The 18689-nt window shown below is 43.3% G+C and overlaps 1 protein-coding gene across 1 annotated transcript; it reads right to left on the reverse strand.

Annotated features, from left to right (window-relative positions):
* Window positions 1-1751: 1751 nt before the first annotated feature.
* nptx2a (neuronal pentraxin 2a) lies at window positions 1752-10622 on the reverse strand. The gene is made up of 5 exons (XM_070848318.1): window positions 10173-10622; window positions 8165-8411; window positions 5539-5783; window positions 2584-2763; window positions 1752-1979 (listed from the first exon to the last, which is right to left on the reverse strand). Exons 1-5 carry the CDS (start codon window positions 10620-10622, stop codon window positions 1752-1754), a joined length of 1350 nt encoding a protein of 449 aa, XP_070704419.1.
* Between the last annotated feature and the right edge of the window lie 8067 nt (window positions 10623-18689).

An 18689-nucleotide genomic window follows, 5' to 3' on the forward strand; every position in this document is an offset into this window, starting at 1 on the left:
GACACTCAAAAGAGGAACAATCATAGCATGTTGGCGACATATTCATCATGTCCTTGTGACACTGTGCGCCCTCACTTTTATAACATTCTGCGCTGTCCAGTAACCTACTGCATCATATCTGCTTTTTTTTCTATTCTATCTTCAACTGCATTATTTCTAACGTGGATAGAAGCTTTTCAGTGGATTGTGTGCTAGTGTCTACTCAGTCAGGAAATTCCACAACGAGGAAAAGAAAGAAACTCTGGTGGTGATACCAAAGTTTGCATCTTTGTTGCCTCTCACGCACCGTTTCCTTGTGAGGCTCCAGCACCAGATTTGATATCAGCATTTTACTGCTGAGCATTGAAACAAATGTGCACCACAACATTAAGGACTAACATAAATTAAGCTGCAAAAAAGCGTGAATTTTATTCACTAAGCTGTGCCAAAATTCCCTACATTTTTTAAAAATATATCATATCCACGGATCGAAACTATTCTTCTTCTTCCATGGGAGGCAATTAAGACCAAAGTCTATCTGATGGCAACATTCATAATGTCCACAGAGTGCTGCTCTCATTTGACATCCTCTCTGCATCTTAAGATTTTATCGATGACACACTTAGCTTTGAGAAACAAAAGCAGACCAGTGGTCTCTCTGCTACTCTCATTCATAAACACAGATAATTACTGCCCAGATGAGGAATTACGGATTGTCCTTGAAGGTCAGGCCCAGTCCCTGGCCTTACTGGGCACTCGGCTGGCGTCCACAGCTCTGTCGATTTGCCAGTCCTGGGCAGCTGTCCGACATCGCTATTAACCTGAGCAGAGCCAGCCCGTCCATAAAGCTGTTTGGGATATGGCAGCTGCTCAAGGGGCAGAGAGGTATTAAGCATAGATTTACAAGAATGAAAATGTCCTCCCTCATAATCTCTGGTGTTTTTACACGCAAGACGAGCCATATGTGCATGAACATACACACACACACACACACACACACACACACGCACGTATGCACACACACACATACACACAGTCTTATGTAATGTCAGCACGCTGCATTGGCTTGTTTGGACGCACTACACACACTGTATTGACAGAAAGCATGCACTGTCATTTCTGAGTCGACTTCCATTCACTTCTTGGGCTCATGCATAATATTTAGACAATCTGCCATGTTGGGATGTCGCAAAATAATCTTCCAAGTCCGTGTTGTCCGTGTTGGACTCATGAGCATCCACTTCCTTTCGCTGCTTCACTGGTTCGGTGCCTCTTTGCTCTTTAAACAGCGAGGAAGCTCACAGCATGTAGTACTCTACCGTGTAACTCAGGAATAGGGTTCCACAGCACATCAAAGCCTGGTTGAGCTCACATTCACTACAAATACAGTGCAGCATTGTCAGTATAGGGAACGCAACCAGAGAGAGCTGTTTTCAAAGACGTGTCAAATGAAAGCTGATCTACAGAAGAGAGAACACAGAATGGCAGCAGGTCATATCATTACAGTAGATTGATGCAACAGCATATCTTCTGCAGATGAGCAGGCTAATTTGAAGTCTCCAGGATTGTCCTCTGGGTTCAAATTGAGTGGACACACCGATGCGAGTCCAATAAACATTGAATCTTTGCGACTACGCAGTCAGAGCATATAAATATGTGAAAATGTCGCACAGATGCCCTTTCCTTTGGGATTTGACTGAAGCAACAAACAGTGAGAATACATAGCTTCTTCAATCCAGTGTCGATACTAAACTTCCTCCTCACGAGATCCTTTAGGAATCGAAAGCACGATCTTCACAGATCTCCAGAGCGGCTTTACTTGCACCACCGAACACTTCCACATTAGCATCAATCCAAGGAACCACGTTGCCTGGCATGTAAGCTGAGCAGTTGGCAAGACCCATGATGTCCACAGGCCGCAGTACTCGGTCCCACATGTTGAACTGGCTCAGCTCGCCCACAAAGGCCTGAGTGGCGTCAAAACGACCTCCGACTATGTCCTTCGGAGAGAAACAGAGGATGAAAGTTCACTTCTGAGGGAAATGTAAACAGACTTTAATTAAAATGAACCAATTCTGTTTGATTGCAATCAAACTTCCAAAAGACTCTGCATATTTTTCAGTGTACTGCCACTTTAAAATATCGAGTTGCGCAATCTCCAATACTGTGTACCATGCAGCAGTCTCCCCTCAGGTGAATGACTGGGACATAAAACAACACAGCCCACCTTAGACTCCAAAGTAACACAGTGTGAGCTAATGGCTCTCTGTGGAGATGATTCATACATCACTGTACATTTTTTAAGTGTATACAGGGTCCTGTCATGGAGCTAACTGCTAGAATAACCCCTTAACACAGCTCCCAAGGGCGTAAAAGTACAGTTTAGAGGTAGATGAATGAGGTAATACTGAATGAGGCCATGATAGCATGAGAAGAGCCTCTCTGCCTCCTCTCCCCTGGTCCCTGCTCTGCGCCTCTGGCACTGAGCTCAGGGGAAAGTACACACAGGGATCTTACTGACACAAGGAAAAACACACACACACACACACTCAAGCATGCACACACACTCGTTCGTTACCACCTGAGCTTCTCTAGTGCTCTCACCTGCTCCTGGCCCAGGATGATCACCCCCCCAGGTTTAATTGGGTGCCAGGGGGCCAGGTTGTCCCCCGTGCCTAGACGCTCGCCATCCTGGTAAGCCTCCCAGAAGCCGTCTCTTGTCGTCCAGGTGATGCAAATGTGGTGCCAGCGCCCGTCACTCACTGCCAGAGGGAGCTGGGCCACCTGGTGAAGAGTTTGGGGCAATGGGTGGGTGACATGAGGGCAGGGAGGCGGGGCGTGGAGCGAGGAGGAGAGAGAGCAGGAGGGGGCAAGATGGGCCAAGAGAGGTTTGAGTTTAATTGCGGCACGTTAGAAACAAGGACAGCAATTAGAAGGGTTGGGGCTTCAAAGAGACAGCCCTCTGCAGAGAATTCTCCAGATGAGCCACTGTGACATATAAAATTTAGATTACCCAGGTGACATCAAGGGATAGAACATCCTTCAAAGCGGTCGGGTAGCTAACAGCAAAACAGTGTCCTCTTATGCTTTTGTGCTTTGTTCACGGATCAAAGAAAAACAACTGGTTATTTTACCAACCAGTGACATCATAGTCCTCTGAGGATACAGCACAACACATGAGATTATGAGAGTGTAACTCATTAGCCCTTTCCTCATGAGCCTACAGAGCTACTTCATACTCGTATCTCTGTTGGAGATACAGCTACATATAAACCTGAAAATAAGGGAAGAGCCACTGTAAATAAAATTCAAGTCACAAGCAATTACAGAGGCAATTGACCTGGTTAAGGATGCCAGGTGGCATCTTAATGCCACTGGGACAACAGGGAACACTGGCAGTGGTATTATTACAAATTCTCTTCGAGCTGAAGCAGTCAGAGCCTCACTCACTGTTTAAAGATTTAGAGTCTTAAAATGAAATATAAATTATTGTCAAATAGTCTGCAGCACTTATGAGATGATGGCTGTGATGTTTTGCACACAATGCGCCTCATATTACACCATATCCAACACTTGACACATGATTATCTCATTCTCAGCACATAAAAGGTAAAATTTTACAATTATTGCATAGTAGAAATTATTATTTTCCTACAGGTCTTTTTTCAAATCAGACTTTTTAACTTTTTTGGCAGCAGGAAAAGCACAGGCGTAACTTTGCTTATTTCCCCTCTGGGCCAACATGTACAACACCTGGGCTCTGGAGCTTGTACCTAAAAGTAATGCAGTTGTTACATCTACGCCCCAACTGCCATAAATGTCTGCTGTGAAAAAGGCCCACAATGCAGAATAATACATTGTGGGTTATGGTTCAAAGGACACACTGTCTTCTTCAGCTCTAAAAGGCTGTCGATAAACATAGATTAAGAAGAGAAGACGTCTAAGAGTGAGAAAAGACAAACAGGTTGAGAATATGAATTTTGAATGATATTTGGGAAATCTGCATTGAATTGCTTGATGTTTGCCTGCAATTTGGAAAATGATCTTCCAGAATACACCAGATTTAAAAGCATCAGATTACACGTGCACACTTGCCAAAAGAACGCATTTTTAATATTGTACAAGGTCAGTTGAATCCATTACAGATTAAACTCCTAACAGCCGCATTTGACTGGAGACCATAAGCATGTGTCACTTGGTTTGAACACTGGAGAAAAAAAAAAAAGCAACGATGAGATTGATTTTCCCGAACAAAGAGGCTGACTAACCTGATGAGGATGTTACTTTACAACAATAAAGATTCCCTCTCAGCATAGCCATCCAGAAATACAAAATACAGACAGCATTGCACTTTTTAATACTGCCGATGCAGCTTTCTGCTTCCCTCTCAGTATGCAGCTAAATCAACAGCATAAACAATGTGCCCCAGTGGACCCTGTTATCACTGTGAACAAGATCAACACATGGATGTTCTACTGCACATACGGTAATCATATTCACAAGTCTCACTCTCCTCCATCTCCATCTCTCTTTCTCTGTTGCTTTCTTTCTCCATTTCTGGTGCATTTTAATTTCCTTTTTCCTTGCGTCTTCTGAGTTCTGTCTTTACACTTTTCCGACGCTCTGCAGCTTTCTATTTCTTACCCCTTTTCCTCTTTTTTTTTTTTTTTTTCTCTCATACTCTCATCCCTTTCTCCCACCATCTTTCTCTCATCTGTCTGACTTGAACACATGTATAATGCATGGTGAAGGGAAAGCTGTGAGGAGACCTGCCTGTGCCAATAACGCCAAATGTAAACAAGAGAGTGGGAAAAGAAATCCTTTCCAGTGCAGCAACATTTTATCGAAAAATCCCACAAATCCAACATTGCACTGCTGCAGAAACAACTGTGTCATTGCGAAACGGAAAAATCTAGTTATTGCAGCTTAAGTCGACATAACAATTACATTTTTTTTCCTTTTAAGATTAAATGGCATAAAATATGAATGCGTTTCTACCACTTTGGTTTCATGTTGTGTTAATTTTAGTGCCGTTAGTTGAATGAAAGCTGATAGCATGTGATTGCGCAGCAACAATGTAGTGTTTCCAGAAAGCAAAGAGGACTCTGCATTCAAATGAGCACACATGGCAGCCTAAGTTCTCTAATGAATTACTGTTATTCCTGGGTGTGTGTGGAATGTGGGTCAATGATATTAAATGTTTATAAGGTGCAAAATTAAATATTCAGAGCTGATGGTCAGTGAATCTGCTCTCAGCTGTATCATTATTGTGCTCACATGTGCACACAGTGGTTATCTGCTTGTGTCTGCAGAGCACACCAGCAAGAGCATATCCATGCGTTCTTTGCATTTAACTGGTGTCATGAATGGTCTACGCGTACTACCATCATTACAGCCAGCCGCGTTGCCTGGCAAATAATAAATGATTCTGACTCAAATACATCTTCCCTGTTCAGAGAACCAGGGCAGACTGAAGGAATGAGAGTTGTTCTGCACTCCATGAACAAATAATTAAAGAACACTGGAAGGAAAGGCACCAGTTTCTTAATATGGACCTACCTTGTCATTAACTAGTAGCTCAATGGGGTTGTTCCCCCATTCGATGAGGACTATCTCGTTGGCCTGGCCTGGCACGCCGTAAGAGAACGGGGTTCCTATGCCGGGACTGGCGCTGGACTTGAGCCACATGCACACAGTGAAGGCGTACATTTCTGGGAGGCTCTTCTTGATGCGTCCGTACAGGTAGTTGGTACGAAGAGGGAGGGACACCTTGAAATCCTCTGGTGACTTGAAGGCATTATTACCTGTTGATGGATATTGAGCAGACATGATTAAAGGTTTAACGTTACAAAGTGTTATGACTTGCTCCGTTCTAAAGAAAAGTCTATGGTGATACTGAAGACTTTAGTCCCCAGATGGTTTGAGGGGCGATTACATTAAAGTGAGGAAGAGGAAGACATGGCTGAATCCTTTGTAAGGAGCATGTTGGCTGCTAGAAAAAATGTAGATTATTTTAGCTGTGGATTCGCATATGAAAGTGATTCTGTCAAACAATCTATCATCTGCTAGAGGAATAACATGTTTAGTCCCCAGGACACAACAAGACTTACAGAGTTTACAGCCATGATGGCGGCTCTGTGAGGTTGTGCTTAGGTACAGCAGTGCTCTCAGCTAACTACTCATATCAGCATCCACATAATGCTTGGATGTTGACATTTAGCAGGTATGTTTGTCATGTGCATGAGTTAGCATGCTAACATTTAAGCTAACAGTACAGCTGAGGCTGATGGGACGCCAAATTTGAATTTCGACTTGATGACGGGCCCTAGATGAAAAGTCGGGGGATCCCCGAAGTCTTTGCAGTTCATCCTGAAAGAGACATGAACATGCATATCTACATTTCATGGCAATCCAGTTAACAGTTGTTGAGGCACTTCACTAGAGAGCCACAAATTCAAAACCTCATGGTGGTGCTAGGTGAAAGGCCAGGAGGTATAAGTTAGGACAAACCATCCTCTGTGGACCATGAATGTCTGTGCATAATTTCACAGCAATTCATCCCGTAGTTGTTGAGATAGAGGAAACTTAAATCATTACAATACACTGTCTGGGAACCGTGGCTGTGTTTACAGCATTTGGTGCCAATCCACCAAATAGATATGGCAACCGAGGAAATAAAAAAACTTGACCAGCTGGTAATGATATAAGAGAAGTCAGAAGAAAGGCAGTTGAATTGATCCTCGTGGGAGCTGCTGAGGCAATCCCTTCAAGAGCTGGCAAGATATTTCAGTCTTGACTGAAGAGGTGGGGCGCTGCTATCCCTGGAGCCATGCTGTTAGCATAGCAAAAACTACAAAACCTACTATGATTATTATTTTCAGGCCTCTATGTTTGTTCTTTAAATATTTAAAAGACTCCGAATACAGAAATGAACAAGAAATGTCATAAACAGGGATGCTAGATCATGCATGATCAAGAAAGACTGACAGACACAGAGAGAGAAGCTTAATGAACATTTTGAAAAGAAAATGAAAACAAAACAAGAGGAGTTGGGAAAACCACACACACACAGACACACACACACACACACACACACACACACTACTTTGCAGTGGGTTTGCACCAAGGAAACATGTTGCATATTTTAATGGGATTGAACCACAGTTTTATCTGTGTTGTGCAGAGTGTTTGAAGCTTAGCCACTGTTAAAAACCACCATCTCTCTGGCTATATTATGCAGCTGTAACACTGGATGAAAGCCTCACAATATGGGTTTGTGTTGTAAGCAGGCTTTGTCCATGCAAAACCAGTCAAACCACTTTGACCCACAACTCAACACAAAATAAGAGAAAGAAAGAAATGTCATGTTAATAAATAATGTGCCTCGTACAGAATGCCAGTTCCTCTGAGCTCCTCGTTCATACTGTCCCTCTACAAGACTCAAACTCAACGGGTGCTGGACTCTTTCCCAGCATTCTTTATTGTCAGCCCAGAGCAGGAACATAACCAAAACATGTTCCAAACTGATTGTAGGGCTATCATTGGAGGAAAAGGCCACATTTACAGCTGACAAAACAACAACCACAAACTCAAGCTGCAAATGTCACCGTAGAATTTAATCAACACGTCCCTAAATTGAGTTTATTAAGGCTCACAAAGGTTGCATTTATTATGGGGATGTCGTATTGATCCTTTGTGTAGCAAAGGGGGGTCCGCTATTGTGTCCGCTTCCTTTAACTCTGAGCAATTAACTTTGGTTAAACCTTGTATGCTCAAACAGCCACTGAGTGAACTGACTGAGCCTCAGAGGATGTGGGCCTAATGGAAATGTCCAGCAGCGAATGGTGCGATAATCTTCTGACATTATTTTCCTTTGGGCAGATATATTTTGTGTTGTCTTTTGACATCTATCATCAAAGCGATACCCCAGAGTGTGGACATCTCTCCAACATTTCTTAAACTAATTTAACATTCAGTGTTGCTTTCCAAGCCTTATTTCCAAGACCAGGAGCTGCTTGGAGAATGGCTCTCAGAAAAACAAAAACTAAGTTGTGAGGTTTTTCCTTGCATCATCAGAAAGTTGCACAGGGATCGACTAATTAGTGTTAAATCTGGCAGGCAAAAAACATTTAAAGTCTGGCACTAAATCTGGCCAAACATTCACAGCACCCATCGTATCACTTACTTTTCTCAAGCTCGGTGATCCTCTCCAGGAGGGAATTGAGAGTGCTCTCGGTGCGTTGGCGGTGGGCCGCTGTTTCATTGTAGAGCTGGCTCTTCTCCTCCTCCAGCTCAGCCACCTTCCGGAGGAGCTGCGTCTCCAGCGCTCCCAAACGCTGCCGCAGCAGGTCCCGCAGCTCCGGTGGCAGGGGAGTCAGGGCCGAGACACCTCCTGCTGACACATTTGTGCTTGGGAGGCGCAAACTCTGCTGCTGGGAGGCAGAGGAAGGATAGCAGGGAACAGAAGACAGATAGATAGATAGATAGATAGATAGGTAGATGGTGGGTGCAGAGGGAGTGACACATATGGACAATGACACAGACATTTAATCCAGTTAATCCTATGCACTCAAACAGACATTCAGTCTCCAAAAAGACCCAGATTTGCTGATCGTATCTACCTTTTAGGTCTCATATCCTTTTAGCACCATTGTTTTTGATACAGCAATATCAAAATGAAGACAGCGTGTCCCCGTGGCGGACTTTGATTGGTGACCTGCCAAACACCCACGGCTGGGCCGGGTATTAAAGGTAGGCGCCATGCGTGTGACGTCACCCAGAGTTCACACCGGGCGTGATCACAGATGGTTCTTGAAAAAGGGGACAACAACTGTACAGGCTCACGCTTATAGGTGGTGCTTTCACTGCGCAGCAACATGCCCGCTGATGTTCATTTCTAAAGCCATTAATGTTACCCCTGCTGTCTTTGGGATTCAGACACTTTGTGACACATTCACAGAGTTTGATTCATCTTTCTTGACAAAATGGAACCATCTGAATAGCTCAAATGGCAGACTCCCTGGGAATCTGCCACTGAAGGCTGAAGCAAGCAATTGCAAAGTCCTGGATGCAATTGTTGAGATATGCAGATGGCTTTGATTAGTGAGAGAGGTCCTGCTCTGGGGAGCCATATGCTATCAGCAATATCAGTCTTGCAATAATCATTATGTTAAAGAGATGCAGATCAATAGATATGTGATTAAAATGCAATATAATATGCATCCTCCCAGCTGCAGTGTATCCTTGATTTGATCAGGGTATTAAAGCTTTCAATCAAGGAAAAAGGGAGAGGGGGGGTGGGAGTAGGGAGATAGAAGGATCAGCAATGCAGCATACTGTATATAGAAATAACCTTGAATTTAAATCAACAGTATTGTACATTTTTCAACATCTGACAGCCCTGACACTATAAACAATCACTACACTGTGGATATGAAATAAGAGATAAAGCCACGGCTTACAGTACGTCAACCCTTCCACGGCACTTCACTACATGTGACCTCAATATCAGTTGTGATCTGTGGACCTTGTGGAGTGAATGCGCGCTGCAGACGTGAGCTCTGCTGGGACCGAACAAAGGGCTGGTTGAGACGCAAAGCTCTCGGGTCAACGGGAACATTAAAGGCCATTAAGCATTTGATTCAAGCTAAAATGTCAGTGCTCTTCTGCAGGTGAAATCTGCTGGAATTAATTTCATCAGCTGCTCTGAATAATTAGTCACAAATGAAACATTGTGCTGGAACACACATACACACACACACACACAGTACTCATACATTATTCAAAGTTGCTTTTCAAATCCCTGCACCACATGCATGATTACACCCCTGACAAGATTTTTGTTGCTCATATCTTATTGATGACTCGCATGCAGAGGGTTTCACCATCACAGTTATCTTTTAATGATTAAAAACGTATTTTTGTGACATGCCAGTTACCTGACCCTTTGATCTCATGATTCTACTGAGAGATCTCCTGCAGTGAGTACCATCACATCATCATGTGTAGTAATATTACTGGTGAGATGCTGTAGCCTGAAGACAAGAAATGCATTGCAGCTAAATATGTTGATGGGAATTAATTAATAAATAAATAAATAAACCTAATTAATAATGTCGGTTTGGAGGGGAAACCAAGCAAAAGTGAATTTTTCGGTACGTTTACGCAGGAGCTGCATGTTTGTGCCATCTTACCTCCAAGCTCTCCAGCCGACCCTTGAGACTCTGCATGGTCTTGCCCAGCTGGTCTATGGTCTCTCCGGGGTCTCGTGGCAGGTCCCCCATGGTGTTCTTGCCGTACTCCTTCCGTCTGGAGCCCTGACCCCGGGACTTGCTCTGCGACGACTCGTCGGCTGCCGCCTCGCAGCGCGCCAGCTTGGAGTTGAGCTCCTTGATGGTCCCCTGCTGGCTCACGATTGTTTCCTTCTGTTGCAGGATGGTCTCCCGGAGCTGGATGATCGTGTTCCGCAGCTCGTCCTCCACGGGGCTGCTGCTCTGGACGCGGTTCCCGGTGGGGCCGTACCCGCAGCCCGGCTCTGCGCCCGGGGGAATGGCGTTACAAACGAAGCGGCTACCTGTAGCATCCTGGCTTCGCACCGTGCGTCCACTGACCAGGTACAAAAGTCCAAACACTAAACTCAGCATCCCGACTAGATGCGCAAATCCCACGTATTAAAGGAAAACAACGGCTCCTGAATTTCTGACTGGGCGTTTGAAGTAAAATAATCAAATGAAGTTATTTCAACAGCAGCTCGTTAATTCGGGTGTCTGCGGGACCTCCAAAAAAGACCAAACTTAGTTTATAGTGTAATCATGAAAATAAAAAAAAACGGATTCTCCGCAGTGAAAAATCAGAAAATCATACATCCACCAACCACATGTTCGGTCCTGTTAGGAAAATAATATTCTTACTTTCAGCAGGTGAAACTCGGCAGATTTGAAATCAGAATATGATATCTCCTTTTCATGGGGTAAAAAGAAAAGACAAAAAAAAGAAAAGTTGAAGTGATTTGTTATCTCGAGAGAGAAAAAAAAACAATCCACAGACGGCTGCAGAGAAGTCAGTTCTGCCTGTCTTGCCTCTCCGGTTGGTTGGATTGTCAGTGAGTGGTGCTGAAAAGACAGCGACGCTGCTCAGCCGGATTATTAAGGGGAGGTGCGCACTGGCGCTTCCGCTCATCATCTGTGCGCTCCGGTTATTCAGCTTCAGCCTGCGTCATCACTCGGTCCCAGTGGATCCAAGTCATGCTATGGATGAGCCTCGTTGACTTTTTATGATCCGTTTGAAAGTGCTGAACCTTAGAAATGTCCGATAGAAAGAATTAAGAGTTACTCCATTGCCTGTTTTTATATGAAAGGTGGTCGCCTCTTAAGGACTATAACCTCTGTATAGCTTTTTATGAATGCATCTAATGAATGTAAACACCAAACAACCCATTGATGACAATATATATGATTGATAACTTAACAGCTGCTTGGATCCTTCATTTGGGAAAAGTTTCACTCTCTATGTCCCACAGAGCCTGACTTTGTTTGAACTAAACGCCTTTTGTTCTCCCAGCAGGGAGGGCACACTTGGTCTAAGGTCAGACTTTAAGGATTTTGTAAATGCAGCTGAAACCTGCAGCTCAAATGGGAAGTTTGACGGTGCGACTTGAATTAAAATTAGATCCCAGATGCCTTCTTTCATTTACACACATAGCTTTGCCCATAAAGAAATGACTTTCATTTACTACCCAGCATGCTCTGTTGCACTGGTGAAACTTCACGCTTGACTCTTGAAATGACGTCATGTGGGTCTTGGAGTGTGGTTTTGAATAAAACTTTGAGCCAAGTTGCTGAATGGATTCATCTTTTCAAATTAAAAACACAATGTCACAATCTGCTCCTAGGTCTCTCCTCCCCAGCAGAGGACCCAGGAAAAGTGCAGTGCTGTTCTCCGACCGTCCACCAGATGCCCCCCCCCTTTCCTCATCACGCCCATCCACGCACCTGTTCTCACTTCCCATCAGCCCTGCAGTCACCTGAGCGTCCTGCCCTTCTCCCCACCTACGCCTCGTTCACTAATCAGCCCTCACTACATCAACCAGTTCACTTCCTTATTTGTATCTTTGGGCGTCCTTTCCAGTGCCGACCCTTGCCTGCCAGCTTCCCGCACCTTGGACCACCCGCGACACATAATTCGGACTGGTGACATACCACGTCTTATGAAAAATGATGCTTAATACTGAACGGCACCAAGGTCGCGCTGAACAAAGTCATAGGTTGACTCTAGTTAAAATTTAATGTTGATAAAGAATATAGTCTTTTAAAGTGCTAAATTCTACAGCCAGTGCACTCTGCACTTTTCTACTTCTTTGTTTTCTTACTTTCGTGTTCTTTTGAAAGCCCAGTCAATAACAAATTTTCCATCCGTCTGGTTGATAGAACGCATGAGGCTTCAAGGACACAGTACTGCTGTAATTATTTTATATAAAATGACCACTTTTGTTCAGTGATGTTTATAAAGCCAGCAAAGATTTGCTGCCAATTCTCGTTCACGTTTCATTTCAGATCAATTTGCGTGTGTGTTTGTAGTAAAAGTAGCCTAATAGTAGGCCGCTAAGAATATTCCTTTGTATTTGCTTTAATCTGTCTGGTAAGAAATTATTCTGTAACCATTAGATAACAGTTTTACACAAACAGGTGAAAAAGTGGCACGTCCAGTTTGTGGTTCGGTCTTGTGGTTCAATGACTCAAAGAGTTGGTTGCGGTCCAAAACCATCCAAAGAGGGAAGCAAAGTGTGTAAAAAACTCACCATGTGACAAACGCTGTCAAATAATCAAATCTAATCCCTCTTGACACACATCTCACCCTGATGTCCTGTCTTGTCTGTAAACATGTCAAACCTTCGAAGAAAACTATGATCTCAAAGCCTCCTCAAGGTGGGATTTCTTCTAAAATAACCCAAAGAGAGAGAACAATAGTTGAGGAAAAAACAGAGAGGATTTTTTTTATCTGAAGCCACAGACACAGCTGTGCTATACTATTGCAAGTGCAACATGATTTGATGTTATCATTTCAATATATTTGGAAATCTGCAGGCAATCGCTTGTCGGTGGCAGATGAAGCCATTAGCCGCTTTCACATGACAGACAGTGAAGAGTAGCACAGCAGGTTCTGTTTGGAGCTCCCTTCATGTTTTGTGAAACTAAGACAAGGGAGCAGGCGTCTGTCAGATACCTGCTAAGAATTGTAGAATACGGAAAACTTCAAAGCCAGACGTTGGCTCAGTTCAGATTATGAACCGAGCTCAGCATAGCTGTTATCAAACACTGAGACATCTTTTTCCAAAACCGCCTCATCAATCTTCATTTCCTCGAGATGTTTCCCCTTGAATCTGAGGCGCTGGGACAGTGATGGCTCATGCCGGGTGCTCTCTCAGAGCGGTGTGCAGTATTACCATGCTGCCCATCACAGCCGTCATCTCCTATCAGTTCGCGGGGCCTAAGAGCTAAATGTCAGGCCGCATTAATGCACACTCAGCGTACAATGGTCACACAGTGCTGGGTACTGTGACAGGGAACGGCCAGTGAAGTCGCTGCACAGGAAGGCAGTTTCTAGTATGACAGGTCCCCTGGGAGAAGGGACAGAAAATCACCATGGCAACCTTATCTGCTCCCTGATCCCGCTCCATCCCGATCCCCCCCACCCCCCCTACCCTCCCACCATGGTGAGCGAGGAGCTGGCAGAGGTGAAATGGGAGTACTGAAGACTGAGCAGAGATGACAACTTTCACTTCAAAGTTGATGGGATAAAGTTATTTCCCTTTCATGTTGCAACTGGTGAGTGCCGGGGTGAAGCAACTTTACTTTTTTTTAAGCGCCTTCAGTGGGGGTTAAGGAGTCAGCAGGGATTGAACTCTTATCCTAACTGAGTTTCCCATCTACATTAATACATTTAAGAGATAGGATGCTTTGCTTGGCACTTTACACAAGTCAATCAGAATTTTCATCCATTGAAACAGAGCTGCTGATTTACACTGAAACACGTACGCTGTAGTGAAATGCAACGCAGCGACAATGAAATAAATGTTGGGGTTTTGTTGAGACTATTAAATACAGCTTCTTATGTGTAGACTCAACTCTATGGGATGTTTCGAGGGTGTTATTTTATTGGACAGTGTTATATTACCAACAAGAATATTAGAAGCTCCTCTCAACAAGATCCACCCCAATACAGCAAAACTAAAATTGTGCCCACACCGAATTTAAGTTATCTTTCAGAACAGGAGGACTGCTGTGTGAAACAGTGAAACTTTGTGACACTGTGTTCATTTTAACTTGTAGACAGGTGTCACGAATCCGCACTCTTACTGTACATAGAGTAGCTCATGTGATATGTACTGTAAGTCCTCAGGAAGTGCGCCAGGCTTTGAAGCCAATTCTACATAGCAGCCAAATCGTGTATTTACAACAAAGGCGTCCGTCATGTGATGCCATTGGGCCCAAAAAGACTTTTTTCCATCGACTTACATTGTGAAAGAGGGAACTTTTTTGACTTCATGCGCCTCTGAGCAACTTTCACAGGATTGAACGGAGGCAAATGAGTGCAGGCAAGTGATTGAATTTATGATTAGTGTGTACACTGTGTATATATGTCAGTACAAATTTACAATGAGATTTTTAAAGTAATACATTTCAAGGTTCTTGGTGATGCAATGGCAAAATGCAGGCCTCAGTAGCTGTCATCAGCAGCTGATGCAAACAGTGACTAATCAATCTTTCTGACGAATAAAGGGTCAAGGTCAGTACTTCAAATGTGGGACACCTTGTGAACAAGCACGTCTCACTACCCAGACCCTCAAGCGTACATGTTCTTACTCACCATTGTTGCTAGTTCCACCTATTGACTGTGATTTGAATGCAGTGGATGCTGGGCACTCAGTGCCTCTGACTAGAGCCACGCTCACCCCGCATGACACAGTCCCCTGGCTATTTGACCACTCAGCTAGTCACAGTGTCTGGAACACAGAACATCCCTCCCTGTGTTCTTACCATCCCTCCATCCCTCATCCCTCCATCCATCCATGCGTGCCACCTGCTGCTGGCTACTTGCTCAGCGGCGAACTTGCGGCCCTGTGAATCAGAGTCCATGAGAGCTGCCAGTGGCCGGAACAACTCCCACACAAACGAGGACAGCACACGTTCATTTTACACACGGCCACATCCAGCACACATGAGCCTGCGCCACCTTCCTGTGCAATGTGTGTGCATGCATGTACACACAGACACACACACATCAGACAAAAGCATGACTGAAATACACACACACACTCCTAAACTTACTCACTTTCCCAGATGCAATGACACATGCACAGAATGAGCCAAATAAACTGAAGCGTCAGACTCACTCTCATTCAAAGCCATGAAAACTGAACCAAAACTTTCATCATAACAGCGAGTAACAATGTGGCTTTACGGGAATTAAGTCTTTGTTGAAGTGAAGGACAGTATGAATATAAAAAAAAAAAAAAAAAAAGAAGAAAAAAAACTAAAAATAAAACAAAACAAAAAAAAACAGAAAATCTCCTCGTATACAAATGCTTTTAAGAATAATAGATTATGAACAGTTTTTGGTGTTTTGTTCAGAATGTGTAAGTCATCTGCGGTAAATATCGTGTATTGTCAGTAAACTTTCAAGAACGTTTACTCTGAAATACAAACAGAAGACAAGCTCATAGCTCAGTCTGAAGGTAAAATGAAATGCATTCATAATCGAGAGGCTTAAAGCATAGTGTACATTCTTAAGGAGGAAAAACTACCAGTCCTGACAATAATAGAACATGTGTATTAAGAGTGGTGTTGCTACGCTCACCTATAACATACTCTACCTGCTGTACTATATATCCAGCTCACCCTTTGCGATAAAGCGGCCTATTTAAACTGCCAGCTCTCCGCTCACTGTCAAGGGCTGCTGCAGGGCTCTTCCGCAAAGTCTGCTGTACCATGTAGCATTTCATGAGCAAACTCGCCTGCCAACATAAATGCCGCTTCAGCACAACTTAGTGGGGGAATAATCGTGTTCGCAACGCACTCCCCTCTGCTGTTGCCGCTGTTCAGCGACTCCCTCCGTTCCTTATATCAGCTGTTGGCCTCCAACGCCACTTCAAGCCAAGAGAATATCGTGAGCTGATGTCTTGGCTTTGTTCAGTCAGTGTTTGTGTGCTTGGCAATATGCCGCTGGCTGCTTCATTGGTCTGCTGCAGATCTGCTTGTAGGCGATGTCTTGGCAACTGCTGGCTGCTAATCTCTGCTCTTATGCTGCTGCTGTCTACCTATGAGCGTGTATTGGTAGTAATCGTAAATTCATTACTCCTAGTGCCGGAGCTTATGTCTCTTGTTGATTGTTGTTTGGCAGTGTGCTTTATGCTGTTAGGGGTTGAACCCTTGATTGCTTTAGAGGGTAATGCTGTATACTGGCTGCTCGTAAACATACATTTACTATATACTCAGTTGTGCAAAGTTTCTGCTCATCTACTCAAGTGCTGTACTTAAGTGGTCTACAATTTTCAGGTACTTGTACGTGTGTATTCCCAATTTAGTCTATAAGTCAGTCTATAATTACTAGTCATTTTGATTTTAGATCCAAATATGATATAATAAATGTATAAAATATGATGGTTCATTATAGATTAAAGGCTGTGCATACCCACACAGGTGATGTGGTGTTTCTAGTTATGTGGCCGGCCATAGGAAAGTGAGAATTCAAAATAAGATCTTTTCTTTGTCTACCCTAATACCCGTGGACACAACTGAGCTCAATTTAACATCAATATGATGAACGTAAATTCAGCTCCTGAGAAATAAAAAAGGGAGGATCTTTTTTCTGTCGCTGCACTGACCTTTGTCTGAAATGATCAGCTCTTGAGATGACAGTTGTATCCAAAAACAAACTTGACTGGCTTATAAATGAGTTGGCACAACATCATCAATCAATTTGTCTGATTGATCAAATTCAAATCTCAACTCTGTATATTTTATCTGCTGTCAGGGTTGTCTCGCTTCTATCAAAAACAAGAGTCAAAACAAGATGTTAACGTGAGCTTCAGTTTCTCATTAATTTTTCATGTCAGATGTACTTATTTGTAGAGCAGATGCTCTTTTGGGCCTGCTGGTGGTGCTAGAGGGAGGGTTTAAGTTCCTCTAGCACCGTTTAGCACAGTTTATGCTAACCCACATGTTGCCCTAACCTCCCAATGCCGCCTTCAAACCTAATTCTAGCTGCGGCCCTAACCCTCACCACACCCTCCCTCAACTACACCCGTGACCCTCATCTTAACCTAAAGTTCAACCAGAGATGAAGGGAAAAGACACAGGGATCTGCCTCCTTTTTTAAATGTAGGGAATTTTCAACCAATTTCTCAATCAAGGTTTGTAGTAATCATTTACTATTCTGTTTTGAAATTTAGTTAACATGGTTGCCCTGCTTTGCATGCTTTAGATGTTTTTCTGCTCCAAAAATCCTGATTAAAATGATCATAAAGCTCTGTGGAAGCCTGATGACGACCCAATCATTTCAATCAGGTGTGTGTGATGCAGAGAAACATCGCAGAACAACATGAAAATGAGGGGGTGCTGCGGCACCAGAGCGAATACAACATTTTAACTTTACATATTTCTCCTTGAGGTGAGTTAGGAGAAGCAGGTCAGAATTCACTAATTTTTCAATAAGACAATTTACTTCTGATGAGACAAGAAAGTACTTTTGTGAGCAGCAACATCAACACTAACAGGAGAACCTTGAAAGTCAAGAAAAAATATTCTTTTATCTTGAAAAATCTCAATCAAAACATTGAAACTTGTGCACAATTCATATCATCTGCACATATGAAAAATATATCAACTTTCTGGACATGTGGTGCTCCATAATTTAACATTGTTATTTAAAATGTAGCATAATGAGAACCTGAATCAACACAAACTAATGTCCAATAACATATGCCATAATGTCTGGCATTAGGGTCTCTATCAAATATAGTTTTGGGTGGAGTTTACGGTGTGATGACCCCGGGTGTCATCAGGGGTGCTGACTTGCGGTGGATTGACTACAGTAACTTGAACACAGTGTTCACAGTTACCTCGGCCACAGCTGCAGCTCACTCACGCTCTCTGCTCTCTCTTCTCTCTCTTCCTTTGTTTTGGTTACTTTTAGTTTTTTTTTGCATCTATACACCCATACACACCCATCATGTAGCCCTTGCATGTATTGCTAACTTAACCGATTTACACACTTTCAATTTGGTCTAATTGGCACTTTATCCTGATTTAATTTGGCTTAATTCGGTTGAAGGGGTATTTGGTTTAATTTGTGTAATGAAGATTTATTTTTGCTAAACGTTTATCATGATGTGTCTCCTAAAAATTGTCTAATCTCCTGCAAGGCAGCAGACATTGATTTAAAGCAAGAGCTCACAAAGTGTAGTGTTTTTTCTCTCACCAAACTAAGGTTTTGTGCCTAGCTCATGATCAGCCTTTTGAAATGTACTAGCGGAGGAGGATCGGGCATAGAACACAAACACAGCAATCTTTGCCCCCGCCGATTGGGCCGCTATGTGACACATCCAAGGGAAATTAGACAATTATTTCTCCACATGGGCATCATTATTGGCCTTTTATGCTGCTATCGCACTGGATGTAGGACAGCTGCCTTCCAAAATATATAAATAAATA

Source organism: Pempheris klunzingeri, chromosome 17, assembly GCF_042242105.1.
Source record: "Pempheris klunzingeri isolate RE-2024b chromosome 17, fPemKlu1.hap1, whole genome shotgun sequence".
Lineage (NCBI taxonomy): Eukaryota > Metazoa > Chordata > Actinopteri > Acropomatiformes > Pempheridae > Pempheris > Pempheris klunzingeri.

Coding starts and splice junctions, on each gene's coding strand:
- nptx2a (XM_070848318.1), bottom strand. CDS start 10,622: ATGCTGAGTTTAGTGTTTGGACTTTTGTACCTGGTCAGTGGACGCACG. Junction 5,784..8,164: donor GATCACCGAGCTTGAGAAAA/GTAAGTGATACG, acceptor ATCCATCAACAG/GTAATAATGCCTTCAAGTCA. Junction 2,764..5,538: donor AGCTACTAGTTAATGACAAG/GTAGGTCCATAT, acceptor ACTCTTCACCAG/GTGGCCCAGCTCCCTCTGGC.